The sequence below is a fragment of the Aquarana catesbeiana genome, linkage group LG02 (genome assembly GCF_042186555.1).
Source record: "Aquarana catesbeiana isolate 2022-GZ linkage group LG02, ASM4218655v1, whole genome shotgun sequence".
Taxonomy (NCBI): domain Eukaryota; kingdom Metazoa; phylum Chordata; class Amphibia; order Anura; family Ranidae; genus Aquarana; species Aquarana catesbeiana.
Genome location: NC_133325.1, coordinates 189,730,330 through 189,753,379, shown reverse-complemented (window position 1 = coordinate 189,753,379; position 23,050 = coordinate 189,730,330). Strand labels below are relative to the sequence as shown.

The 23,050-nt window shown below is 42.6% G+C and overlaps 1 protein-coding gene across 2 annotated transcripts in view; it reads left to right on the top strand.

Moving 5' to 3' along the window:
• The window catches only part of CACNB3 (calcium voltage-gated channel auxiliary subunit beta 3), a 386,477-nt gene that overhangs the window by 62,452 nt on the left and 300,975 nt on the right, over window positions 1-23,050 (top strand). Inside the window, exon 1 of one of the 2 annotated variants that reach the window (XM_073614075.1) lies at window positions 1,522-1,728. The exons of the other annotated variant lie outside the window; for it this stretch is intronic. Within the exon in view, the coding sequence (XP_073470176.1) occupies window positions 1,687-1,728 (42 nt within the window). The 5' untranslated portion in view covers window positions 1,522-1,686. Of the gene's footprint in view, window positions 1-1,521; window positions 1,729-23,050 lie in introns of those variants that run through there. 2 annotated transcript variants of the gene reach the window in all.

The window sequence follows — 23,050 nt, the reverse complement described above, 5'->3', positions numbered from 1 at the left end:
AGGTAACACAAAATGTTATGGGAGAGATAAAAAACAAAATAAAGATTTCTTCAAATGAGCTGCCAATGCTGAAACCATAGACTGAAAGATACGCTTTCAGTCTATGGTTTAAACCACCATGTTGTCATTTGTCTTACGGTGGATAAACAAATATAGTAGTATATTTTTAAGTTACACCTGTGGTCCACCTGTTGATTATAGAGGGGGCATAGTGCAGATGTTTTCTATTTTATCTCCACCAAGTTCTTATGGCATCTTAAGCTACCCTTCTCATGTGCTATTCAAAGTAAGGACACTTACCACTAATAGAATTCACTACACTTTTAGGTTCTACTTGGACGAAAACATTTTAAAAGATGTTGAAATACTCACACTTGCCTTAGTTTCTAAGTAGTTATCAATGAGGGCTGAAGTGATTTCAAGGAGGAAATACTTTATTAGAGGTATCTGAAAACAAATCAGAGGGGGTTATTTACGGAAGGAAAATCTACTTTGCACTGCAAGTGCACTTGAAAGTAAAGTCACTGTAGATCCAAGGAGGACATGCAAGGAAAATAAAAAACAGCATTTTAGCTTGCACATGATTGGATGATAAAATCAGCAGAGCTTCCACACATTTCAGATCTATTCCTTAGATTTAGAGCAACTGCACTTTCAAGTGCACTTGCAGTGCAATGTTTATTTGCCTTTCGTAAATAACCCCCAGAATATAAATTACATAGATATTTTTGAAAAATGTCTGGATAATTCTGCAAGTTTGTTTCATGTTTTGTTCTGTTGCAGTGTTTCTATAATCTAAAACCATTAACTTTTTCTGATGTTGAGAGTTACCTTTTTTCTGTAAGAATTAAATATACTTTTGACACATATGAAAAAAATGCTTTGTTTACATTTACATTATAATTCTAAACCCTTGTTTTGATGGGTCGTATTTCGAGCCATTATTCAATTCCAGTTGTGTTCTTGCTAAGTAAACCAAAAATTGTGGGTATATGGCATTATATCCAAATAAAAAAATTAGAAATATACCAATCAGGGTTCATATAGGTTTAGAATTATTCTATGGTTTATCAAAATGTTTTCTGGCTCATATTATCATTTTTATACTTTGTCGGAAACATTGTTTTGTAAGACTATTGATGGTCGAGATAAGATGCAAACCAAAAATGATGTTGTTTGTAAAAATGCTGTATCTTCAATTCACTTTAAGAACATAAATCTGCAACAAAAACACTGTGAATAGAGGTTTCGATGTTGCCTCCAGCAATGAAACCGCTGATTCTTGTGAGTGGCATCACAAAAGAAACATAGGAGACTTCAGTGCCAGGGGCTCTGTTTCTGTATAATCAAAAAAGAGAAATCAATTTGGTGCCTCTGAATATACAGCAATAGCTTTCTCTTCTTGTTGCCACAAGACATTAATACAATTATTTGGCACTTACATATCCATGGATCCATAATTTCAACCACATTGTAACAGAAGAGGTGGACCTGAACTGACAGAAATGGAAGGAGGAGTAGATGGGAGAGAGGGAGGGAAGGAGGGAAGTAGAGAGTGGCTGTGTAATGGAAAGCGAGAGAAAAGGCTATGAACGCACACAGGCACATTAACAGAGGATGCAAAGTCTGCCTTGGCTGTAAGAAGAGCTTTTGAGAGTGCAGCTCTGGGCAATATATGCCCCTTCTATGTCTTTTTCTGATTCTAGTGCGACATTTCTTCTGAATGAGGTAACCATTCGCCTTTCTTAACTGCCTTAGGGGGAAGGTTGGAGCTGATGTGGATGAGGGGCTGAGGGTAAAATCTATCTGTGGTACACGGCTCTCCTTTCGGGATGTGCAGTGAGCCATAGCGCGCCTAATGCTTTTGAGAAAGCTTTCCCTTTTTCAGGATAATAAAGGAAAATTAAGCAGGAGAGGGTAAACAATAGTATGAAAAGCCTTACATAAAAGAGTATTGAAAAGGGTGATTTTTAGAAAAATAAAAAAAATCAACCTCATGAAGGAGATAATTATGAGTTAGGTGCAATGGTTTACAAAAAAATGGGATTGTAAAGTAATTGTAGCTCAAGGGTTTATGGTTCACAAAAAGGAAAGGAAAAACACTATATTTTATGTAAAGGCTAATAAGGTTAAATGACTTACTGATTTTCTGGTAAGAACAAGGTTACTGAATGTATCATGGAAAACAGAGGTGAAAACCTGAGAAAATACACGCACAAATGTGCATAGATATAGTGTGTGTATGTGTGGACACATATATCTGTGGGTACACTCAATGGCAATGCAATTTTAGGAAAATGACAGAAGGCTTCAGTAAATAACAAATGAAGTTGATTTAGCACTCAACACACAGGACTGACAAAAGAAGGAATGAAAAATAATCAGACATGACTGATTCTGGGAAAGCTGGTTGCTTGTCACGGTGACTGGTTAGAGCAAAGCTATGGGATGGTTGTTGTTAACTGTTACCTACGGAATTCTTTAACCTTGTCCTTGTGCGCTAAAACCAGGTAGCCTGAAGTAGTAAATATTACTGAATCTTACGTAATGCTCCTTGCCTGATTTCATGGTCTACTCTCTGTTGTATACAGCTTTTAATATTTTCTCCTAATAGCATTGCTTTTTATACCCCCATCTGACATGAGACTGTCATCATGGCGTCCTGTTCAGCTAATCTTAAAGAATGGAAAGCTGAGAACATTTGACTACTTATTCATCTGCTTCCTTATCTGAACCTACAGATTACAGATAGAAGGCCCAGGCTGTTTTTCTCAGTTATAAATAATGTTGCCTATAACATAGTTGACTAGTACTTGTTCAGTGGACTGTAGGCTTTCTGTGCGTCTGTTTTGGTTATTTTTCACCAGCCTCAACCTAAACATAATGGTGTACAGTATTCTGACTACTGAGTAAATGGTTAAGGTTTAGTCTTGAAATAAATTATTTTAAATATCAAATACATGAATAGAAACACTGCCATTAGTTTGATCTTGGATGGCAACACATGTTTTGCTTTTTACTTTAAAGGCCTTGTCCATAAGTAGAGTGTAGCTAATAATGGGTTAGGTAAAGAAGGCCTTCCTGAAATAACAAGAAATGTAAACTGTAAGGGTAGATTTATACATGCATCTAAATCTCCCTTTCCTCTGAAGCCTGATCTACATTCGGATAGCGCTCCAGAGGCTACTGACAGGCGGTGAGGAAGCAATGTGTTGTCCCCTCATTGCCTGTTTTAACCCCATTTTTGCTGACAAAGGTGCCTTGGGGCATTTGCAGCGCATCCCCATTTGTTTCAGTGTGTAGCGTTTGGTGGGCATTTCACCCACCAATTACTACATGTCTGGTAAACTTTAAACACCGCCGTTTGCTCTCTATTGCAGCTTAGGGGAGGGGGACCGGTTGGAGAAACCAGAGCTCAACTGTGCATTTTTACCACCCCCTGCATTTAACTGAGATATCTATCAATGTTCTTGAGTGCACTCTATAATGATACTGCAGATATTTGTATCCATAAGTTTTCCTGAGCGAGGTATCACTAGATGGTGGTGTCTCAAGTACCAGGCACCTTAATGTTAGGGTTAGCTGGCTTGGGGTGGGGTCCTTCTGTCAGTGGTGCACAAGAATCGGTCTCTTTAAGACTATAAGGTGTATTGCTGCACAAGTGCTAAGTAACGAGCAGTCTATGTGGAACTGGGTGTAGCAAGGGGTTAAGTGTTGAATCTCCTCTCATTATACCTGGCAGGTGACAGGTCCAGTTCCACACGCTTGGCGGTTAGCAGTTCTAGACTTTAGGTCCCAGAGGCTCAGTTTCTCACCTCTGGCCCACCAATGTAGCTCGGTATTCTAACTCTGGTTCCCATACTATGCAGTCTCTGGGAAGTTCTGGAAGCAGGTCTGACCTCCCTCTGATGCAGGCAGACAAGCTTAGGCAGCAAGTCTCCTCTGTTGCACTTTCTCCCTTGTGTAGCTGTGGCACGTCGTGCAACAGGTCTTCTCAGCATGGCTTCCTCCGCAAAGGCCCATCAGTATCCTGAGATAGTCTCTCCTCTTATCTCAGCAGTGGTTTTGGCTCCTGAACATTCGAGTCAATCTCTCCCTCATTCACTTGTATTGAGCTGCCCCTCCAGAGAACTACCAGTCCTAGCAATCTTTGTGGCATCCTCACCCGGATGCTGATTAGATCCGATCCGCCAGAGGGAGCGGGAAGAAAAGACTGAGTGATTGGTAAGACAGCCTGCTCTCACACAGATCAAGGAATGGGCGGGGAATCTGAGTACAGAGACAGGCACAAGTCTCAGTGCTGCACAGCTGCTGTGTACAGTTCACAGCAGCGGAGGGGGGGGGGGGGTGAGCAAGCTGGCACCTGCAGCTCTGCAGCCCGCTTTCTCTTTTTGCCAACAGCCCAGTGACGGAGGGTGGCAAGAAGGGAGCCAGAGAATGACAGAACTGGCCGCACCCAGCTACAGTATACATATATGTTGTTAAGCTGATCATATGATAGTTTAATTTTCATAAGTACTTTCGTTGACATGATGGATGCCACTCAAAATTTATTCAAGAAATATTTGCTTTTAAATTTCAATTTTGGACTTTCCGTAACCACTTCAGCCCCAGAAGGATTTACCCCCTTCCTTGCCAAGCCCTTTTTTGCGATACAGCACTGCGCCGATTTAACTGACAATTGCGTGGTCGTGCGACGTTGTACCCAAACAAAATTGACGTCCTTTTTTTTCCCACAAATAGAGCTTTCTTTTGGTGGTATTTGATCACCTCTGCGGTTTTTATTTTTTATGCTATAAACAAAAAAAGAGCGACAATTAAAAAAAAATAAAAATTTGTATATAATAGTAATAGTAATAATAATAATAATAATAATAATAATAATAATAATAATAATAATATAAATAATTTTTGCTATAATAAATATCCCAAAAAATAAATAAATACAAAATAAAATTTCTTCCTCAGTTTAGGCCAATATGTATTCTTCTACATATTTTTGGTAAAAAAAATCTCAATAAGCTTGTATTGATTGGTTTGCGCAAAAGTTGTTACGTCTACAAAATAGGGGATAGATTTATGGCATTTTTCTTAATAATTTTTTTTAGTAGTAATGGCTCGATCTGTGATTTTTATCGTGACTGCAATATTGTGGTGGACAGATTGGACATTTTTGACACTATTTTGGGACCATTGACATTTATACAGTGATCAGTGCTATAAGAATGCACTGATTACTGTGTAAATGTCACTGGCAGGGAAGGGGTTAAACACTAAGGGGCAATCAAGGGGTTAAGTGTGTTCCCTCAATGTGTTCTAACTGTAGGGGGATGGGCTCACTAGAACATGACAGAGATCCCTGGGAGCAGTAGATCCCTGTCATGCTGCCAGGCAGAACAGGGAAATGCCTTGTTTACATCGGCATCTCCCTGTTCTGCCTCTCCGTGCCACGATCGCGGGCCACCAGCGGACATCGAGTCCGCGGTACCCACGGGCATGTTCCAGTGGCACAAGGCGGGTGCACGCCCACTCGTTGCCGAGTGGGGGAGTGACATACGGGTACATGGTTTTGCGCACCCGTGCCCGTCTGCAGACGTACAGTATATCGGCGTGAGCCGGTCGGCAAGTGTTTAAAAAAAAGAATGGACTTTCCTGAATGAAAATCATATTCACTGTTAGAAATTTTTCTATTTGATACAAAAAAATTCCTATCCTGTGCCTTCAAATTTTTTTGTCACTGGGGTCAAAAACAAACATTGATTTTATCCACTAACAATTAGAAAATCAAACAAACATTCCTAAAACTAAAATGTCTTAAAGAAATTCTGCTTGTGTATGGCCAGCTTTAGAAACACTGCCATTATTTTAGCCTTGGCTGGCAAAAGAGGATTCGATTTTTCTCTGTTAAAGTCTTGTACATAAATAGAGGTTACTCGGGCCAGCTAATAATGGACATGGTTGAAAAAGACCTTCTTGAAAGGACTTGAAATGTTAACTGTAAATTGACAGTAATTGCTTTAAAATTAAAGGGGTTGTAAAAGCAGAAGGTTTTTTATCTTAATGCATTCTATTCATTAAGATAAAAAACCTTCTGTGTGTAGCAGCCTCCCCAACACCCTCCAATTACCTACCTGACCTCATTGTCTCTCCAGCAATGTCCATGATCCCCTCAGCCATCCAGTATACTCCTCCTGATTGGTTGAGACAGAGCTCCAGTGCTATTGGCTCCCGCGGCTGTCAATCAAAGTCAGTCAGACAATCAGGGGAGAGAAGGGGCGGGGCCAAGTTGGGGCTCCAGGTCTGAATGGATACAAGGAGCTCTGATTTAGCTTGGGTGACAACCTGTAACAAGCTGCTGGCTGAGGGGCACTCAAAAGAGGGAGAGACTAGGAGCTGCAAAGAGGGACCTGAGAAGAGGAGGATCCGGGCTGCTCTGTGCAAAACCAACTGCACAGAGGAGATAAGTATAACATGTTTTTTTTTCATTTTTTTTTTAAACGCGAGCCTTTACAATCACTTTGATATAACTTTATACAGTATATTTTCACACCATTTACCATATGTGTGGCACATTACATTTTGCTGTATAATAACATCAGCGATGTGAAATCGCTAATGTGATTGGACAGTTTCTGCACAAACACAAGGTTTCACTTGGAATGTGGATGATACAGGAAGCAGTATGGTTTTGTTATAAAACATAATATAAACACACCATCGCATAACAAATGGATAGATTTGCAGTGTAAAAACAATAAGTGTTATGCCCCGTACACACGGTCGGATCTTCTGACGGAAAATGTGTGATAGGACCTTGTTGTCGGAAATTCCGACCGTGTATGGGCTCCATCACACATTTTCCATCGGAATTTCCGACACACAAAGTTTGAGAGCAGGCTATAAAATTTTCCGACAACAAAATCCGTTGTTGGAATTTCCGATCGTGTGTACACAAATCCGACGCACAAAGTGCCACGCATGCTCAGAATAAATAAAGAGATGAAAGCTATTGGCTACTGCCCCGTTTAGAGTCCCGACATACGTGTTTTACGTCACCGCGTTCAGAATGATCGGATTTTCCGACAACTTTGTGTGACCGTGTGTATGCAAGACAAGTTTGAGCCAACATCCGTCGGAAAAAATCCTAGGATTTTGTTGTCGGAATGTCCGATCAATGTCCGACCGTGTGTACGGGGCATTAGAGTTCTTGGTATAGGCGTATGTTGTCCATGACAACTATAATGAGTTGATAATAGTTCAGGTGGCAGCCATCCAGAGGCCAGTAGAAGGAGCTGTGTGCTCCGAGTGGGTAGCCATAGACTTTCTGTCCTCTCTATGACCAGAGCCCCCATCCGGTGACGTCATTTCCTCTAGTGCGGTCTACGTCAGGCAGCTTAGATCCCCTGGACTTCCTGAACACATCCAGCATCCCAGCTCAGCCTCTAACAGCACCCTTGGACCCTGGAAAAAAAAACGGATAGCAGGCACCCCTTGAGGATGATTGTTTTGACAACAGACATGCGTGTTCTCTCCTCCATCCTGCAAGTGCATTTCCTTGTGCAATAAATTGTGGTCTTATCATACTACACTTAGGTGCACCTCCCCCCCTTCTTTCAATCAGTATGGTTTTGTTAAACCACTGATCCTGAGTGATAAACTTGGAATAAAGTAGACTACAATTTTTTGTTTGAGAAACTTTAAAGCGGGGGTCCACCTATCTATCGTTTTTTTTTTTTTGGAGTTTATTCACAAACTTTTCTTCTCATGATTATCTACTCACATGTTCTGTGTAATAAGTCCGCCTGTGTCCGATTTCGTTGTAAAGAATAACTTATAAAATTCACTGAAGGCGGTTTCCATCTTCATTGTGGGCATTTGAAGCCTACAAGCATGTATTTCCTGGATGCAGTGAATGCTGTGCTCCCAGCATTCACCGAGATGTTGTGATGACACTGTTGCACAATGCATGCTGGGAAGCCTGAGACTAGCTCCCAGGGGACTGTGGGAGGTTTAGGAGAGGCTAGAAACACGCCTACTCCCATGGGAGGAAAACCAGGAAGTGCTAAGAAGATTAGAAAAAAAAAGGTAATTACGGCGATTTAAATTTTTTTACACAGCATGTCAGCATCTAGGCAAGGAAGAGAATGCATAGAGATAATGTTCAAAATTTGGGTGGAACCCCGCTTTAAGTATCATTTTAGAGGTGAAGTCACGTTAAAAGCTGCAGTAGACATTTATGTTGAAAAGTGTATCTACAGCCAAAACTTTTTTTTTTCATTTTTTTTTTTTCATTTTTTCCCGGGAAAACGCTTTGCCAGTTAGAAAGTAACCAAACCGGGAAACAGACAACAATAAAAAGCTAAGGGGGTTCTAATATCACCCCCACCTAACAAAAAGAAACAATTTGACTTGTGTGCTATTGTTGGAGAGTTCCTGCCTCATGAAAAGGTTGTCCCTGGAACAATGTCAGGGGGAATTTTGCTCTGGGGAGCAGTAAAACTTGACAGGGGTTCTAACATTTTACTATTCTATACAACAACACAAACTTACCTGCTGCAGGGGCTACTTTGGATGTGCTTTTGAGTTATCCTAAGGAATGTGCACTACTCCCAAGAAATGTACACTTTTCCCAGAGCTAACCTGGCATTTTGGGACAGTGCTGCTGATGACCTCTAACCTGCAACAATCTTCACAAATACTGGCAATCAGCTCCCAGCACAGGAAGTCTCCAAAGATAATAACATATCTGTGGCTTGTACATGATCTGCTGAAGAGAGCTGCAAAGGTTCTTAGTGATGAAAAAGTTCCTGTGGCGAAAGTTCATAATTCATGAGGCAATTATATATATATTTTTATATATTGCATGACTATTCTTTTAACAAAAAAAGTCTGAACTGCTTAAAAATATTTGCAAAAAACATAAACATATAATTTAGCAGCAGAGATTTAATTAGCTGGACCTTTTTTAAAACATCTGGAAAGCACATTCTGCCTGCCATTTGGGGAAAATCTACACCATATCAAGAAATCTTCCTGCAGGTTTACAAGAAGACAGCTTTTGAATGTAGGCCTATACAGAACCAGTACCCTTGGCATTCTGCACCCCAACACTGTATCTCCCTGCCACTGCAGCCCCAAGCATCCTTGAGGTAACTTCTCTGCCACCCAGCACCCCTACCCCCCTCACTCTGAACCTTACTGCCTCCCAACACCCCTTATACAACAACCCAGACCCTTCACCTTCCTGCCAGCTAGCACCCCCTTGCCATTCAGCAATACTGCAACTGAATACTCATCACTGCTCCACACTGTCACCTTTTAAGGACATTCAGAGAGGAGGTGTTCTGTTTCAAGCATCCGCTGATACATTCACATAGCTCGGTTAGACCTCAGTCCATCCAGCCAATATAATCATCTGTCGAAAATGAGCTTTCCACAGACAGCTTAATTCTCCAGTTACATTCAATGAAGTTTTACTTGTGAAAACGCGGTAAATGGATGTTAACTGGTCATATCAAAGTGTAAATGGACAATGATCTTCCAGAGATTGTGCCCACCATGAAGGCTGGAAACTAACTGAGGAACATGAAGAAGGGATGTGGATCTAGCTAAGGACTAAACTAACTAATGCAAACATGTAGGTAAACTGGATTATACCATTTCACATTTATTACATTGCAAGTTGTAGATGCAGTAAATTTACACTAGATATCAGCATAAAGATATTATACATTACATAATGAAGTCCAAAGTAAAGGTGATGGATACAAAATAAGTGTTCCAGAACAGGAGGGGAGTCTTAGCATGGAGTTTCTAGGCTCTATGTCCACTTCTCCCTCTCTTTGGTGACATTACCTCTCCCCAATTTAGTCTGTAGAGGCTAATTGGTCCTCTGGTGTCTGGGAGCACTTTATGTGTGCTCCCAGGGGATGGAGGTGTACACCTCCAGGCTGAGAGGGAAGCCAAACACTGACTGAGCTGTCATTAAAAACCCACTCACCATCTTCGTTACTACAAAACCATGTCGCTGCCATTTTCTACAAGTCCAACATCCAAAAGTATTATTTTTTTCTTTTACTTTCACTGTAAGCATTTCATTTTTAATTTAATACTATTTAGCACACCTCCTCCTTAAACTATTGAACCTTCTTATTTTGCACATTATCTCTATATCAGACTGAAAATAAAACTCCATTTTACTTGCTGCATTCTTCTTTCACAACTTATATAGGATAAACTGTCTTCTGTTGAAAAAAATATGGGCTATGCTGAACAACTGCCAATGCAAGATTACTCAAATTAGTTTTTGGAGTTTTGGAGTTGTGAATGTCTGATTTACAAATGCTTTCAATAGGTTTCCAGTTTGGCAGAAAGTGTTACAACTATCAATTGTGGACAAGATAAGGACTTGTGTTGACAGGCTTTTCTTCACTTCAGGCAGGCTTTTCATTCCCATACAGGTCTATGGGAATGCAATACTCGTTTCAAGTAAGTCAAATGCAGGTCAGGTAGTGTCCTACTGCAGGTCAAATACATCTGTCAATTAATTCCCAATCATCTCAGAAGCCTCTCAAATTGATGTCAACCTGATGTTATCAACACAAGCCCAAAGCCCTTCGACATAAGACTGTTCTCTGGATACTGTTAAAAAAAATGGCAGGGACTTACATACAAAGGTGCACACTTGTAGTTATGTATACAATCAACCATCTTTTTAAATCAAACACCTGTGTACTGTATATGTTTATGTATCGGCGCACTCACATACATTAATGATACGCTTTGGCTTTGATATGCAGATATTCATGTTTGAGAAGCGGATTGTTGAATTCCAATATATGGACAACATCTCTGACCTGAAAATGAAATTGATTTGAACACATCTGCAGTTACTGAAGCATTTCTTCATACATTAAGTTTGTAATTAATAGATAGATTGGCATCATGTCTAGCTAAATTATATCTTTAACAGTTATTAGCTTAATACGCAAACTCTAAACTTTAGATTAAAGTGAAACTAAACTTTGGTCAAAAAAAGATTCTATTCAATTATGTATTCTTAAAAAAAAAAAAAGTATTTTTTATTACTCTCAGTCCCCTCCAAATTTCTTTATTTTTTTTGCTGCTGTCATTCGACTTTCTGTTCAAGGGTGTCTATGTTTGTTCTCCATGGTCCCACTGTATGTAGGAATGCAGCCACCCTCTCGTGCTTGCTCCTGAGCAGGGGCGGACTGACCATTGAGCCACTCGGGCACTGCCCGAGGGCCCTGGGCCACTAGGGGGCCTCATCAGGGTTGCCAGCCTCAGTAAAACCAGGGACAGTATGTATAAACCTGTGTTTTTTTTACATCTGTCTGTGTATACTGTGTGTACATGTATGTGTATACTGTGTGATTGTATACTGTGTGTGTGTATACTGTGTGGCCCCATAATCTCTGATTGCCTGGGGGCCCCATAATCTCCTAATGGCCGGGGGCCCCATGAGTTATCAGTCCGCCCCTGCTCCTGAGGGACAATGAACTATAGGATGTGTAGTGTGCATAGCTTAGTGTACATGACTTAAGTTGTCCAAAACCATACAGAAGAGATTGGAAACATTGAGGTTTGGAACTCATGGAGAATGTTACAAGAAGGCAGAAAAACTCAGTAAGAAACACATTCTTCAAAGAAGTATATATACATCCTATCAATATACTTAAAGCATTCAATTCTTAAAGCGGAGTTCCACACAAAAATGGAACTTCCGCTTTTCGGAACCCTCCCCCCCTCCGGTGTCACATTTGGCACCTTTCAGGGGGGAGGGGGGTGCAGATACCTGTCTAAGACAGGTATTTGCACCCACTTCCGGCATAGACTCCCATGGGAGTCTATGCCTCTTCCCGTCCCGACCGCGCTGTCTGCTGGGAACACACAGCTCCCAGGAGAGAGCGGGGACCGCTAGGGACACGCAGCGCGACTCGTGCATGCGCAGTAGGGAACCGGGAAGTGAAGCCACAACGCTTCACTTCCTGATTCCCTCACCTAGGATGGCGGCGGCAGCTGCCGTGAACCGAGCGGGTTCTCGGCGTCCCCTGCCGACATCGCTGGACCCTGGGACAGGTGAGTGGGCATGTATTAAAAGTCAGCAGCTGCAGTATTTGTAGCTGCTGGCTTTTAATATTTTTTTTTTTGGCGGTGTGGGTGAACCCCCGCTTTAAGCATATCACTATGAAGATAAAGAGCTTACTGATCACTCAGATTGGCTCCCTTGCTGCCATCTGGTGACAGCAAAACAGAAAAATGTTCACTTATTTTATTTATTTATTTCAGGTACTTATATAGCGCCGTCAATTTTATGCAGCGCTTTACATGTACATTGTACATTCACATCAGTCCCTACCCTCAAGGAGCTTACAATCTAAGGTCCCTAACTCACATTCATACATACTAGGGACAATTTAGACAGGATCCAATTAACCTACCAGCATGTCTTTGGAGTGTGGGAGGAAGCCGGAGTACCCGGAGGAAACCCACGCAGGCACAGGGAGAACATGCAAACGTGGTTGGGATTTGAACCAGCGACCCTTCTTGCTGCTAGGTGAGAGTGCTACCCACTACACCACTGTGCCGCCCCACTTGAACATACATTGCAGTCCATGAAGTATATGTTTCAGATGTAAGCTTGCCCCAAGCACAAAAGCACAACCTACCTGACTACCTAACTAGAATATCACATTGTCTCTGCAACCCATGAGTTCAATGGGCACAAACTTTAATATGAGCATTCTTGTTGGTTTGTCACACCAACGTTCAACAGGTACTTTCCTTGGTTTTTAGTATCACAAAGTTTGATTGCAGAGCAACAACAAGTTGTTTTCCCTAGTCATTGATTCCAGGGACTAAAAACTTGAACTGTAATGTTGCAAACTTTCAAACAAGCATCACAGAGATCCTGAAATATGACTATGCCGCGTACACACGACCGGACTTTCCGGCAGGAAAGGTCCGACTGAATCATTCCGTCGGACATTCAGATCGTGTGGGCTTAATCTGACTTTTTCTTTCTAAAATTCTGACGGACCTAGAAATAGAACATGTTTCAAATCTTTCCGACGGAGTCACTTCCTATTGGGAAAACCATTTGTATGCTAGTCCGACAGACCAAAAACGATGCAAGGGCAGCTATTGGCTACTGGCTATTGAACTTCCTTTTTCTAGTCCCGTCGTACATCATCGTGTTCTAAATGAACGGACTTTGGTGTGATCGTGTGTAGGCAGCGGAACTCCGTTGGAACTCCGTCGGAAAGACCGTCAGAGTCCACTTTGACGGAAAGTCCGGTTGTGTGTCAGCCTTTTGCAGGAGACTGAGGCTATTTTCCTCACACATGGGTGACCATTTCTTTACATCACAATGAACAGAAATTTTCAGATAGTCTCTAATAACGGTATTAATCCACTGCCTGCATTGGATTTCAGCAACCAGAGTCTTTGGTACATATGGGTACAAGTAGCCATATTCCTCAGCCACCTTTTTCATCACAATACTTTGCAGTTTGGACAATTTTGTCAGAAGTTTAGGGTCCCCACAGCCAGGTAACACTGGAGTATCTGGAGCACACTTGACAAGATAGCCTGCAATTCTGTCTGGCTTTTTAGAGGTGCTTGCAGATGAAGACACTTGGACAGCAGCATTGGTGGCATTAACATGGTTAGCCCACCGCTCCTCTTACAGAGAACTTGCAGGACAGAGAACAGGAGATGTGGACACAGACAGCCCAGGCCTATTACTGGAGGTATGGGTAGAATGAGAGACCTTCCTCCTCTTCAGGCTCGAACTGTTGTTCAGTATCACTATCAGTCCATCTCTCTCCAAAGCACACAGTGTCAGAGAATAATTCACAAATTCTATTGGACAAGATATCAGAATCTGACTCTGTGGAGAACGCTTCAGTCTGGAGTAGGTCAGGCTTTAAACATGCACCCTTCCCTGACTCTGCTCCCTTTGTAGCTACAGGTTTCACTGTCCCAACAGGCACACTTCCCTCATTCACATCAGGCTTACCAGGCTCAGTAGTTTTCTATCTGGGAGATTCCACCATCAAGGAATGTAGGCGACCTCGTCCACGGCCACGAGAGGTCACTGATGTACCTAGCCTTGAAATAGGTACAATAGTTGAAGTAGCGGCCATTTCAGCAGACAAAGTAACCGTGGCAGTGACCACAGGATGTGGTTCTGGAGCAGTGGTGAGGACACATTTGACCCAATCCACTTGTAGCACCCGTGGTGGTAAGACCGGCGAGACTATCTCCAGTAGCGTTTCCCCACAGTGCCCCCAGGTGATCCAGGGCCGGATGTTGGTAGCCAGTCCTGAGTATTTTGAACATAGCAGCCCAGTCGCTTTGTAGCCTACCGGCGTGTAGAGCGCTAGGTTACCTTTAGGGATGTAACGCACTCCAGTGTAATGACCTCTCTTAGCCCAACAGGGCCAGGACTGATGCCCGATGTAGAGACATTCCAGTCTGAGGTAGAAACTCCCAGATGCGCCATGCTTTCCTCTCCGTCTCACAGTACATGGACCCAAGATGGCGGTGACCAAAGACCAGGCTGACACTCTCCCAATAGCAAAAAGAAAATTTGGTTCTTTCCCAAATGGTTTACAAGAACAAAAGCACAGTCTCTGAGGCACACTGACATTACTTGCCATGAAGCCAAACTAAATTTCTGTGTAATTGCAGTATGTTACTAGGGGCGACCACAGCAAAAATGATGTTGAGCCCCATGTTAGGTGCCAAAATGTCGCCCCCCCCTAATTTCCAGAGGCCTGGTGGTGACACAAAGAGACAGGGAAGGCCGACATTCCTCCTCAGGGCAGGGGAGGATCCAGAGTCTAGTCTCGGGAGGGGCACTGCCAGAAAATATATTTTTTGGGGTACATCTATTGGGGAAATGGCTGGTGTTGGCGCTTCAATCATCACGGCACCATGGTTGTTATGGTGTCAGGATGATTGAAGCGCGTTATTACTATAATTACATTGTTATAAAAAATTAAATAGTTTAACTCACCATAATGCAGAATCAGTGGGAGCCCCGAGTGTGTCACTTGCCACGTCACCTGTCACCAGATGCAGATTGTCACTTGCCATGTCACTTGCCACGTCGCCTGCCACGTTGCGGATTGTCACTTGCCATGTCACTTGCCACGTCGCCTGCCACATGTTGCGGATTGTCACTTGCCACATCGCCTGTCACCAGATGCAGATTGTCACTTGCCACATCGCATGCCACGTTGCGGATTGTCACTTGCCATGTCACTTGCCACGTCACCTGCCACATGTTGCGGATTGTCACTTGCCACGTCACCTGTCACCAAATGCAGATTGTCACTTGCCACGTCGCCTGTCACCAGATGAAGATTGTCACTTGCCACGTCGCCTGCCACATGTTGCGGATTGTCACTTGCCACGATGCCTGTCACTTGCCACCTGCTAAGGTGGTCTCTTGTGTCCCAGAGACAGGCAGCAGAGAGATGATGTAATCTCTCTGCTGCCGCAGCTGCCTGCATGGAGGAGGGGAAGTTGAACTGCAGGGATGCAGGGCGGGCGCTGGGCGGTGAGAGATGATGTCATCTCTCTGCTCCCCTGCCTGCCGGCTCCCTGATTAGCCAGCAAGCAGCAGCCCGCCCACAAACACATTGAGCGGTACATGTCAGTCAGCGGCGGCTCTCTCTCACCTATGGAGCCGCCCGGCAGCTCCCTCACTCACGGAGCCGCCCAGCGGCTCTCTCAGTCACGGAGCCGCCCGGCTCCTCCTTCACTCACGGAACCGCTCAGCGGCTCTCTCATTCACGGAGCCGCCCGGCTCCTCCAGCACTCACGGAGCCGCCCGGCGGCTCTTTCACTCACAGAGCCGCCCGGCGGCTCTCTCACTCACGGAGCCGCCCGCCGGCGGGCTCTCTCTTACACCCTGCTCTCACAGTCACCCGCATTTCTCGGATGGGGCAATTGCCCCGTTGCCCCCCCCCCTGGATCCGTCCCTGCCTCAGGGTGCAGGTTACTAGGCATTGTGGGTGATTTACAAGATAAAAAGATGGGCGCCAGTCACTTTTATGCTTAAACAAAGAGAAGTTTATTTCTCACAACAGGTAAAATGTGGGAGAGAGGGGTAGGGCACAGGACACCCTTAGTCAAAAACAGCAGACTGGCAGACTCCTTAGAAAAAATATGTAGAAAAGTTAGACAGCAGTACAGGAAAAGGGCCTTTAAGCTGGTACCAGCAATTTGTAGTTTGTAGCATAAGCTCTCTCCTATAGTAACTGAACTTTATTTACGGCACCATATGCCAATTCCTTTGGATGAGTTCTCTATTGAAGTCCTCCCAGCCACTTCATAGTCACTCTGGTGCTTCTTTAGAACTCCATCCCTCTGAGTATTGCCTCCAGATAGTGGGCACGCTCTCCCTTGCAGAACCTTGAGCACATGGCTAGGCCTTAGGCTTCAGACCTACCCAGCAGGAGCTGTTCCTCACAAACCCACGCAAACCACAGTACGCAGATCACTTGACTTTCTCCAAATAAATACCTTCTCCCAGCATGCATTGCAGGCAGTCTGATTGGCTGAGAAAAGTATGTTTATTCATAACCTGAATTCACCGTAGCTCATCATACTAATGTCAAAGGCAACAGTGCCACCCACTGACAAAAGGGAGAAGCCACAGCTGAAACAGGATTAAGAGGAAACCCATTTGATCCAAAAAAAACTACAAATTAGCCAGGCTAGCTACCACCCAGCACAGCTAAATTTACCTGTAGCCCTGTTTTAGGACAAGGGTGCTACATTTGTATAGTGCATTAATGCTTGTGTGTTAATGTGTGTTATGTCAAGTGTTAATGAGCATTGCAGCCCATTGAAAATATTGGTTTATCAAGGCACATTGCCATGCGTTGCTACTACGCTGTGCAATGCATGTACATTGTCTTCGTGTATTGGGATGCTGTTCAAAGTGAATGGAACTGTAACGTGTCAATGCACAGTGGTGTAGTGGTTAGCACTTTCACCTAGCAGCTTAAAGGGTTGCTGGTTCAAATCCTGACCACGACACCATCTGCCTGGTGTTTGCATGTTCTCCCTGTGCCTGCGTGGCTTTCCTCTGGGTACTCTGGTTTCCTCCCACACTCTAAAAACATGTTGGTAGGTTAATCAGATCCTGTCTAAATTGGCCCTAGTAGATGTATGAATGTGTGTTAGGGACCTTAGATTGTAAGCTCCTTGAGAGTAGGGACTGATGTGAATGTACACTCTGTATGCAAAGCACTTGCGTAAATTGACAGTGCTATATAAATACCTGAAATAAATGTATGTAACGTTAAAGTGTGTGTTCCCCAATTCATGAATTTAAATTGTTCCTCCAGATTTGTGTGAAATTTTAGTTATAATAATTCTTGAATTATAACGTTTAAAGTAGTCCTCATTTTTACTAAGTTCAGCTGTAAAGTACCTTCCCTCCTTGTCAAACCTTCTTTGCTCACCTCTTGTCCTAGACTCCATATCACACTAGAGCAAATCTCATAGCAACAGAAGGCACATTGATGCTAGACAGGCTGAAATAACAGCTTTGCCACTTTGCATCTTAACACTAGAACCCATTACTGAAAGAGCAGTGCAAAGTTCTGCCCTTTTGGGAATATGTTATTGACAGTCAGCAACATGTTTTGATGGGTACCTGAGTACCTTCACTGGCTGATCTGTCACCATAGGCCATGGCCTATATTGGCTATGTAGAAATCTACCTCTGATTTTCATTCTGCCATCTTGTTTGGCTGAATCGCCCATTTGCAAAAGTCTACATAGCATCCACAAAGGTACAAAGCATTTCAAATTCATTTACAAATTAAATAAAGGCTTCTTTTTTCAAGTTTGCGCTTCTTTAACACAAAAAATAATAAATAAAACAAATAAAAAAGCTTAAAGTTTAAATAGTAATGGTTAAAAATAGAAACATACAAAAAAAAAAGTAGGAAATTAAGTCAAGGAGATGAGGGGAAGAAGGACTTAATTAGGATAATATTAGGGTTGTAATAAGGGTTTATAAGGGGTTAAAAAAGAACAAATTTTAATTAAAATAAAGAAAAACGTTTTTTTTTTTTAACTTGCTGTGAGGTTACTAAGCTAATGTCGGCCATAGACGTATAGATTTTCATTAAAAAATTATCATTTTAAGAACATTTGTTTCATTTTCTGATCATTAGTGGGGTCAAAATGATGTTAGTTTTCGAGCACAGTAATGGGAAAATTTGAAGGAGCTGAGTAGAAAACTTTTCTCAATCAAATAAATTATCTGACAGTGTATGTGGTTTTTATTCAGAAATTCCATTAATTTTAAAATTGGATGTTAAATACAAGTGGAATTTTCGAATGACATACATCCATTCATCAAATGTACAAAGAATTTTCGTACAAATATTCGTACAAACATTCTCATCCAAAAATCTATATGTGTATGGTCAGCAATAAGAACAGAGTAAATACAAAAGTAATGTTAAAGTAAAGTAAATAATGTTGTTTTGTATCTCTATGGTGTCTGAACTGTGTTTATAAACGTTGCATCAGAAGGTCAATATGGTTGCTGTATTTACAAAGCAAATGACAGATAGGAATTGTTGGCATAAATGGGGGGGGGGGGCTTACACACTGTCCTTGTACTTTGATTATTTTTTTGGGGTGCTTGTAGCACTCGCAACAACCACAACTAAATTAAATAATTTTCTTGTTCAATATTTTTATTGAATGCAAAGAACTGGATATAGCATTGTACAATTTTGTTCTGTGTGTGTGCTGTGAGTCAAGAAACAATGCACAAACGGTTCATAAACCAAAATAACAGATATGATAAGATATCGTACAAGCTGGAGCAAAGTACAAACATACGAAATATATGTGGACAACTCCAACTCGCAGAGACAATCACACTTAAGAGCTCCATAGTACCAGAAGTGGAAAGCAGCCTATCAGGCTTACACAGTTCAAGTGACTGGTCAGTAAGGTAAAAGAGCAGAAGTAATGTAGAAGGGGAAAGGGAAAACTAGGGGGTCCAGTGGTTGTAGAAGCAACCAGATGTCAGCTAGCAGTACAGGGGGGAATCTGTAAGGGTCTTAATCAAGGTTCCAGTCAGTGGCGGCTGGTGCCCAAAATTTTTTTGGGGGGCGCAAACTGAAAATTAAACTGTTGGTAGTTCAGGCCTGGTCTGTACATCTGCTGTGCCTATTATGAGGGGTTCCCACCATCCCTGTGCTGAGTTCCCAGGTCTGTACACCTGCTGTGCCCGTTACGAGGAGTTCCCACATCCCTGTACCTGGGTATCCAGTACATGTTACCCCCCTACCTGTACATGTTCCCCCCTCTCTATACACGTTACCCTCCTCCCTGTACATGTTCTCCCCCCTCTCTGTACATGTTACCCCCCTCCTGTACATATTACCTCCCTTCCCTATACATATTACCCCCTCCCTGTACATATTACCCCCCTCCTGAACATATTACTCCCCTCCCTGTACATATTACCCCCTCCCTGTATATATTACCTCCCTTCCCTGTACATATTACCCCCCTCCCTGTACATATTACCTCCCCTCCTGTACATTTTACCCCCCTCCCTGTGCTTTTTACCTCCCCTCCCTGCACACATTACCTCCCTTCCCTGTACATATTACCCCCCCGTACATATTACCCCCCTCCTGTACATATTACCCCCTTCCCTGTACATATTTCCCCCCTCCCTGTACATATTACCTCCCTTCCCTGTACATGTTACCACTCTCCTGTATATATTACATACTCCCTATACATATTAAATCCTCCCTGCACATGCTACACCCCCCCCCCCCTGTACATATGTTGCACTAATTAATGCTCAGCCTGACAGGGGTTAAAGCTGATGCTGTCTCTCTGGCCTAATAATAGAGAAACTTGGAGTTTTCCCAGAAATAGGTCTGTTTCTTACCTGCACGCAGTCACAGCACCAGAGATAGAGCGGCTGCAAGTTCACTTCAGGATACTGAAGAAAAAAAAACACCGCTCGGGCAGTGCATTCTACAGAGCTGCGAACATCACTTCGGTTTATCACTGGCACAGAGAAGCTGGAAGTGACGCGGTGCCAATCAAAAAGCAAGGCTACCGTATTAACACTACGGGAAGGAGTATTCAGGCGCACTGCATTGCGCCACAAGGCAGGTCAAAAGCAGGCAAATTAAGCATCTCGTCTGCAAATCACGTGATTGCATAGATGTCATGCTTCCCATAGTGCACTGTGTCCAGCGCCCGAAGACAGTGCGCCCCCTATGGACGGGCCGCCACTGGTTACAGTAATGAAGTAATGACTGGTCAAAGTTCCATGGTAAAAAGTTGTCCACCCATGGTTCTCAGATTTGCAAATGTTTAGGGATTCAGTCAAGCAACATAGCCTCAATTTTGCTGTGGATCATAAATTGCGTTAACCTATGTTTTGTCTTGAGGAGACACAGATTGGGTGTTTTCCATGTCTTGGCAATAGTTTGTACTGTATTGATACAGTGGTAACATATAACAAAAGTTTAAATAGCGGCGAAGTTAAGTCGGGTGGATTTTAATTCAGTAGGGCTGAAGTCGGGAGTAAAGAATTTTCTTAAAGTCTCTAATGCACTGGTGTCCAACTTAAGAGAGTCACATCTATATCCACAAGAGTGATGGGTCACAGCAACCATTTCCAATTTTCATTTAAAAAAAATCAGGGGATGGCCATATGCATCATAATAAGACTGGGAAAATTTTATGCATAAGACAAAGTGGCTGTTACTGTTCATTACTGTTAAATGTGACACACGATTAGGGCCCAGTTTCCTCAGCTGCCCCTCCTCCAGACCGATCCAATTGAGGATTTGCTCACAAATGGGGATATTGATAAACCCATTTCTACTCTGTATGGAGAGGGAAGGGGGGTGTGGAGGTGCCAACTCTGCTGACACTGTTATATGGTGAAGGTGTAATACATACACTTACTGGTAAGTCAGTTCAGATGGGGTGGCGATGTCCATCAGGGGTTGTGTTGTCCTGGGATGTGCTGGTGTGCAGGCTTCACTGGCGGTCCTTCACCTCAGGGGATGTTGGTTCCTGATTGAGAGAGGCTTAACAGCGGTGTCCAGTGTGTGGAAACTCCATGCTAACCACCCTGGAACCCGGAAGTGGTGCACAGGAAGTGTCCAGACACAGATAGGAGATAATACCTCTGAGCCATACTCTGTATGGAGCACTCTTTAATACAAACTCCCCTAAGCTGGAATGAGTGTGGGAGATGTGAAGGGAGGACATTCCCTCTTTGATAGGAAAAGCTGGGATGATTGTCTAGAGAGCGGCCCTAAATTGGTAATTTTTTCTAGAGACAAACTGATACAAGTTAAGTTTGTACATAGGGTGTACTATACTCCTGTGAGGCTCTATAAGATGTACCTGACACGTGATCCACAGAGTCCTTGGCATCATGTTCATCCAGGGACCTACCTGCATATGTTTTTTTGAACTGATTAATCTTAGGTTGCAGTTGACACTTCCAGCTTCCCTGGAGTTTGTCCTTCTGGGGGTTCACGAAGATGAGCAGTGCACTCATCACACTAAATTGCTAATCTCCTACCTTTAATACTATGCAAAAAAAAGAAATTCTCCTTAAGTGGACCTCTTCACCCCCCCCCCCCCCCGTGGTGTCCTCCTGGGAAGCAATGGTGGATGCTGCTCTACCTATATATAAGTTCACGTATATTAATCGTGGCTGCTCCTGGAAATACGACAACGTTTGGGCTCCTTGGACCTCAAGTTGAGATGCTTGTGACCATCCCTGTCTCTCGACCCCCCCCCCCCATTCTTCTCTCCGCCTCCTACCCTCCCCCCCTTCCTGGGGGGGGGGGGGTAGTTCATCATATGTTCCTCCGTGTTTTTGGCGCACGTGCTTGATTTTTCTGTCAATGTATGTAGTATATGTATCATGGCATTGTATGGTTGGGTCATGTTGACTTGTATTTAATGATTCATTGTGTATGGCACTGTTTTCTGTCTCTGTGACTATCTAAGCAGTATGGTTTTCTTTTTAATGAAGCACTCCTGATTTCCAAAAAAAAAGACAGAGTGGCTGTCAGGTAAATGTAAGGAGATTGATTTTTGCAGATTAGTTTAGAAGGGTAGGTCTATTGGAAATAGGGTCTTAGCTGTTCTTAGACCCACTTTAATATCTAATAATATATGCTCATATGAAGTATAACCCACATCATAGAAAGAAGAGGGTATTAAAAAAGGATCTCAGTGGGATTTAGATCCACTTAAAATCTAAGTATACCTTTTTTTTCCCCTTTTTGTGTGTTGTCTGTTTGTTGTTTGATTTGTTCATTTGTTTGTTCTGTTAGGAATGTTAAATTGGTATCCTGGAGATTATCTGTAATTAGAGAGAGGTATTGTAAAGTAGTAACGTGTATAATCTGCAGATAATGCAATTTGTCTTGTTGATCAACTGTAATGTTTGAAAGCTTTAATAAATAATGAAGATTAAAAAAAAAAATCTAAGTATGCATCCATATAGGCAGTATTACCCATGACATTGTTTCACTTACTTGTTTTTTTTTTTGTCCAGCAACAGAGTTACCCCTATGTGACTTGTATATACAGTTGGCAAAGTTAGTTTGCGTAGCTAAGAGGAGTTTATCTGTTAGATTACCAATAGCTATATTGGCTAATACAACTAGAATTTACATTTGGATTGTACCTTGTATGGCCAGCAGTAGCTGGAAGTGAAAAGAATGAAAAAAATATGGCAACCAATAGCTTGTCATCTGTAGCAAATATTTACAATTAGAAGACCAAAATTAATGTATGACTGGTTTCTCTGGGTTACTACATAGTGCTATTTTTTACCAGTTATTACACAAAACACTTTTCTGATGATAAAATAATTTTCTCTTCAAGGTGACAGGTCTGATGTCCGGTGTTTCTAAGCAACCAATTACTTTAACCCATAGATATTTTAGGTGAATGAAAAAGATTCTTTCCCTTTAATGTT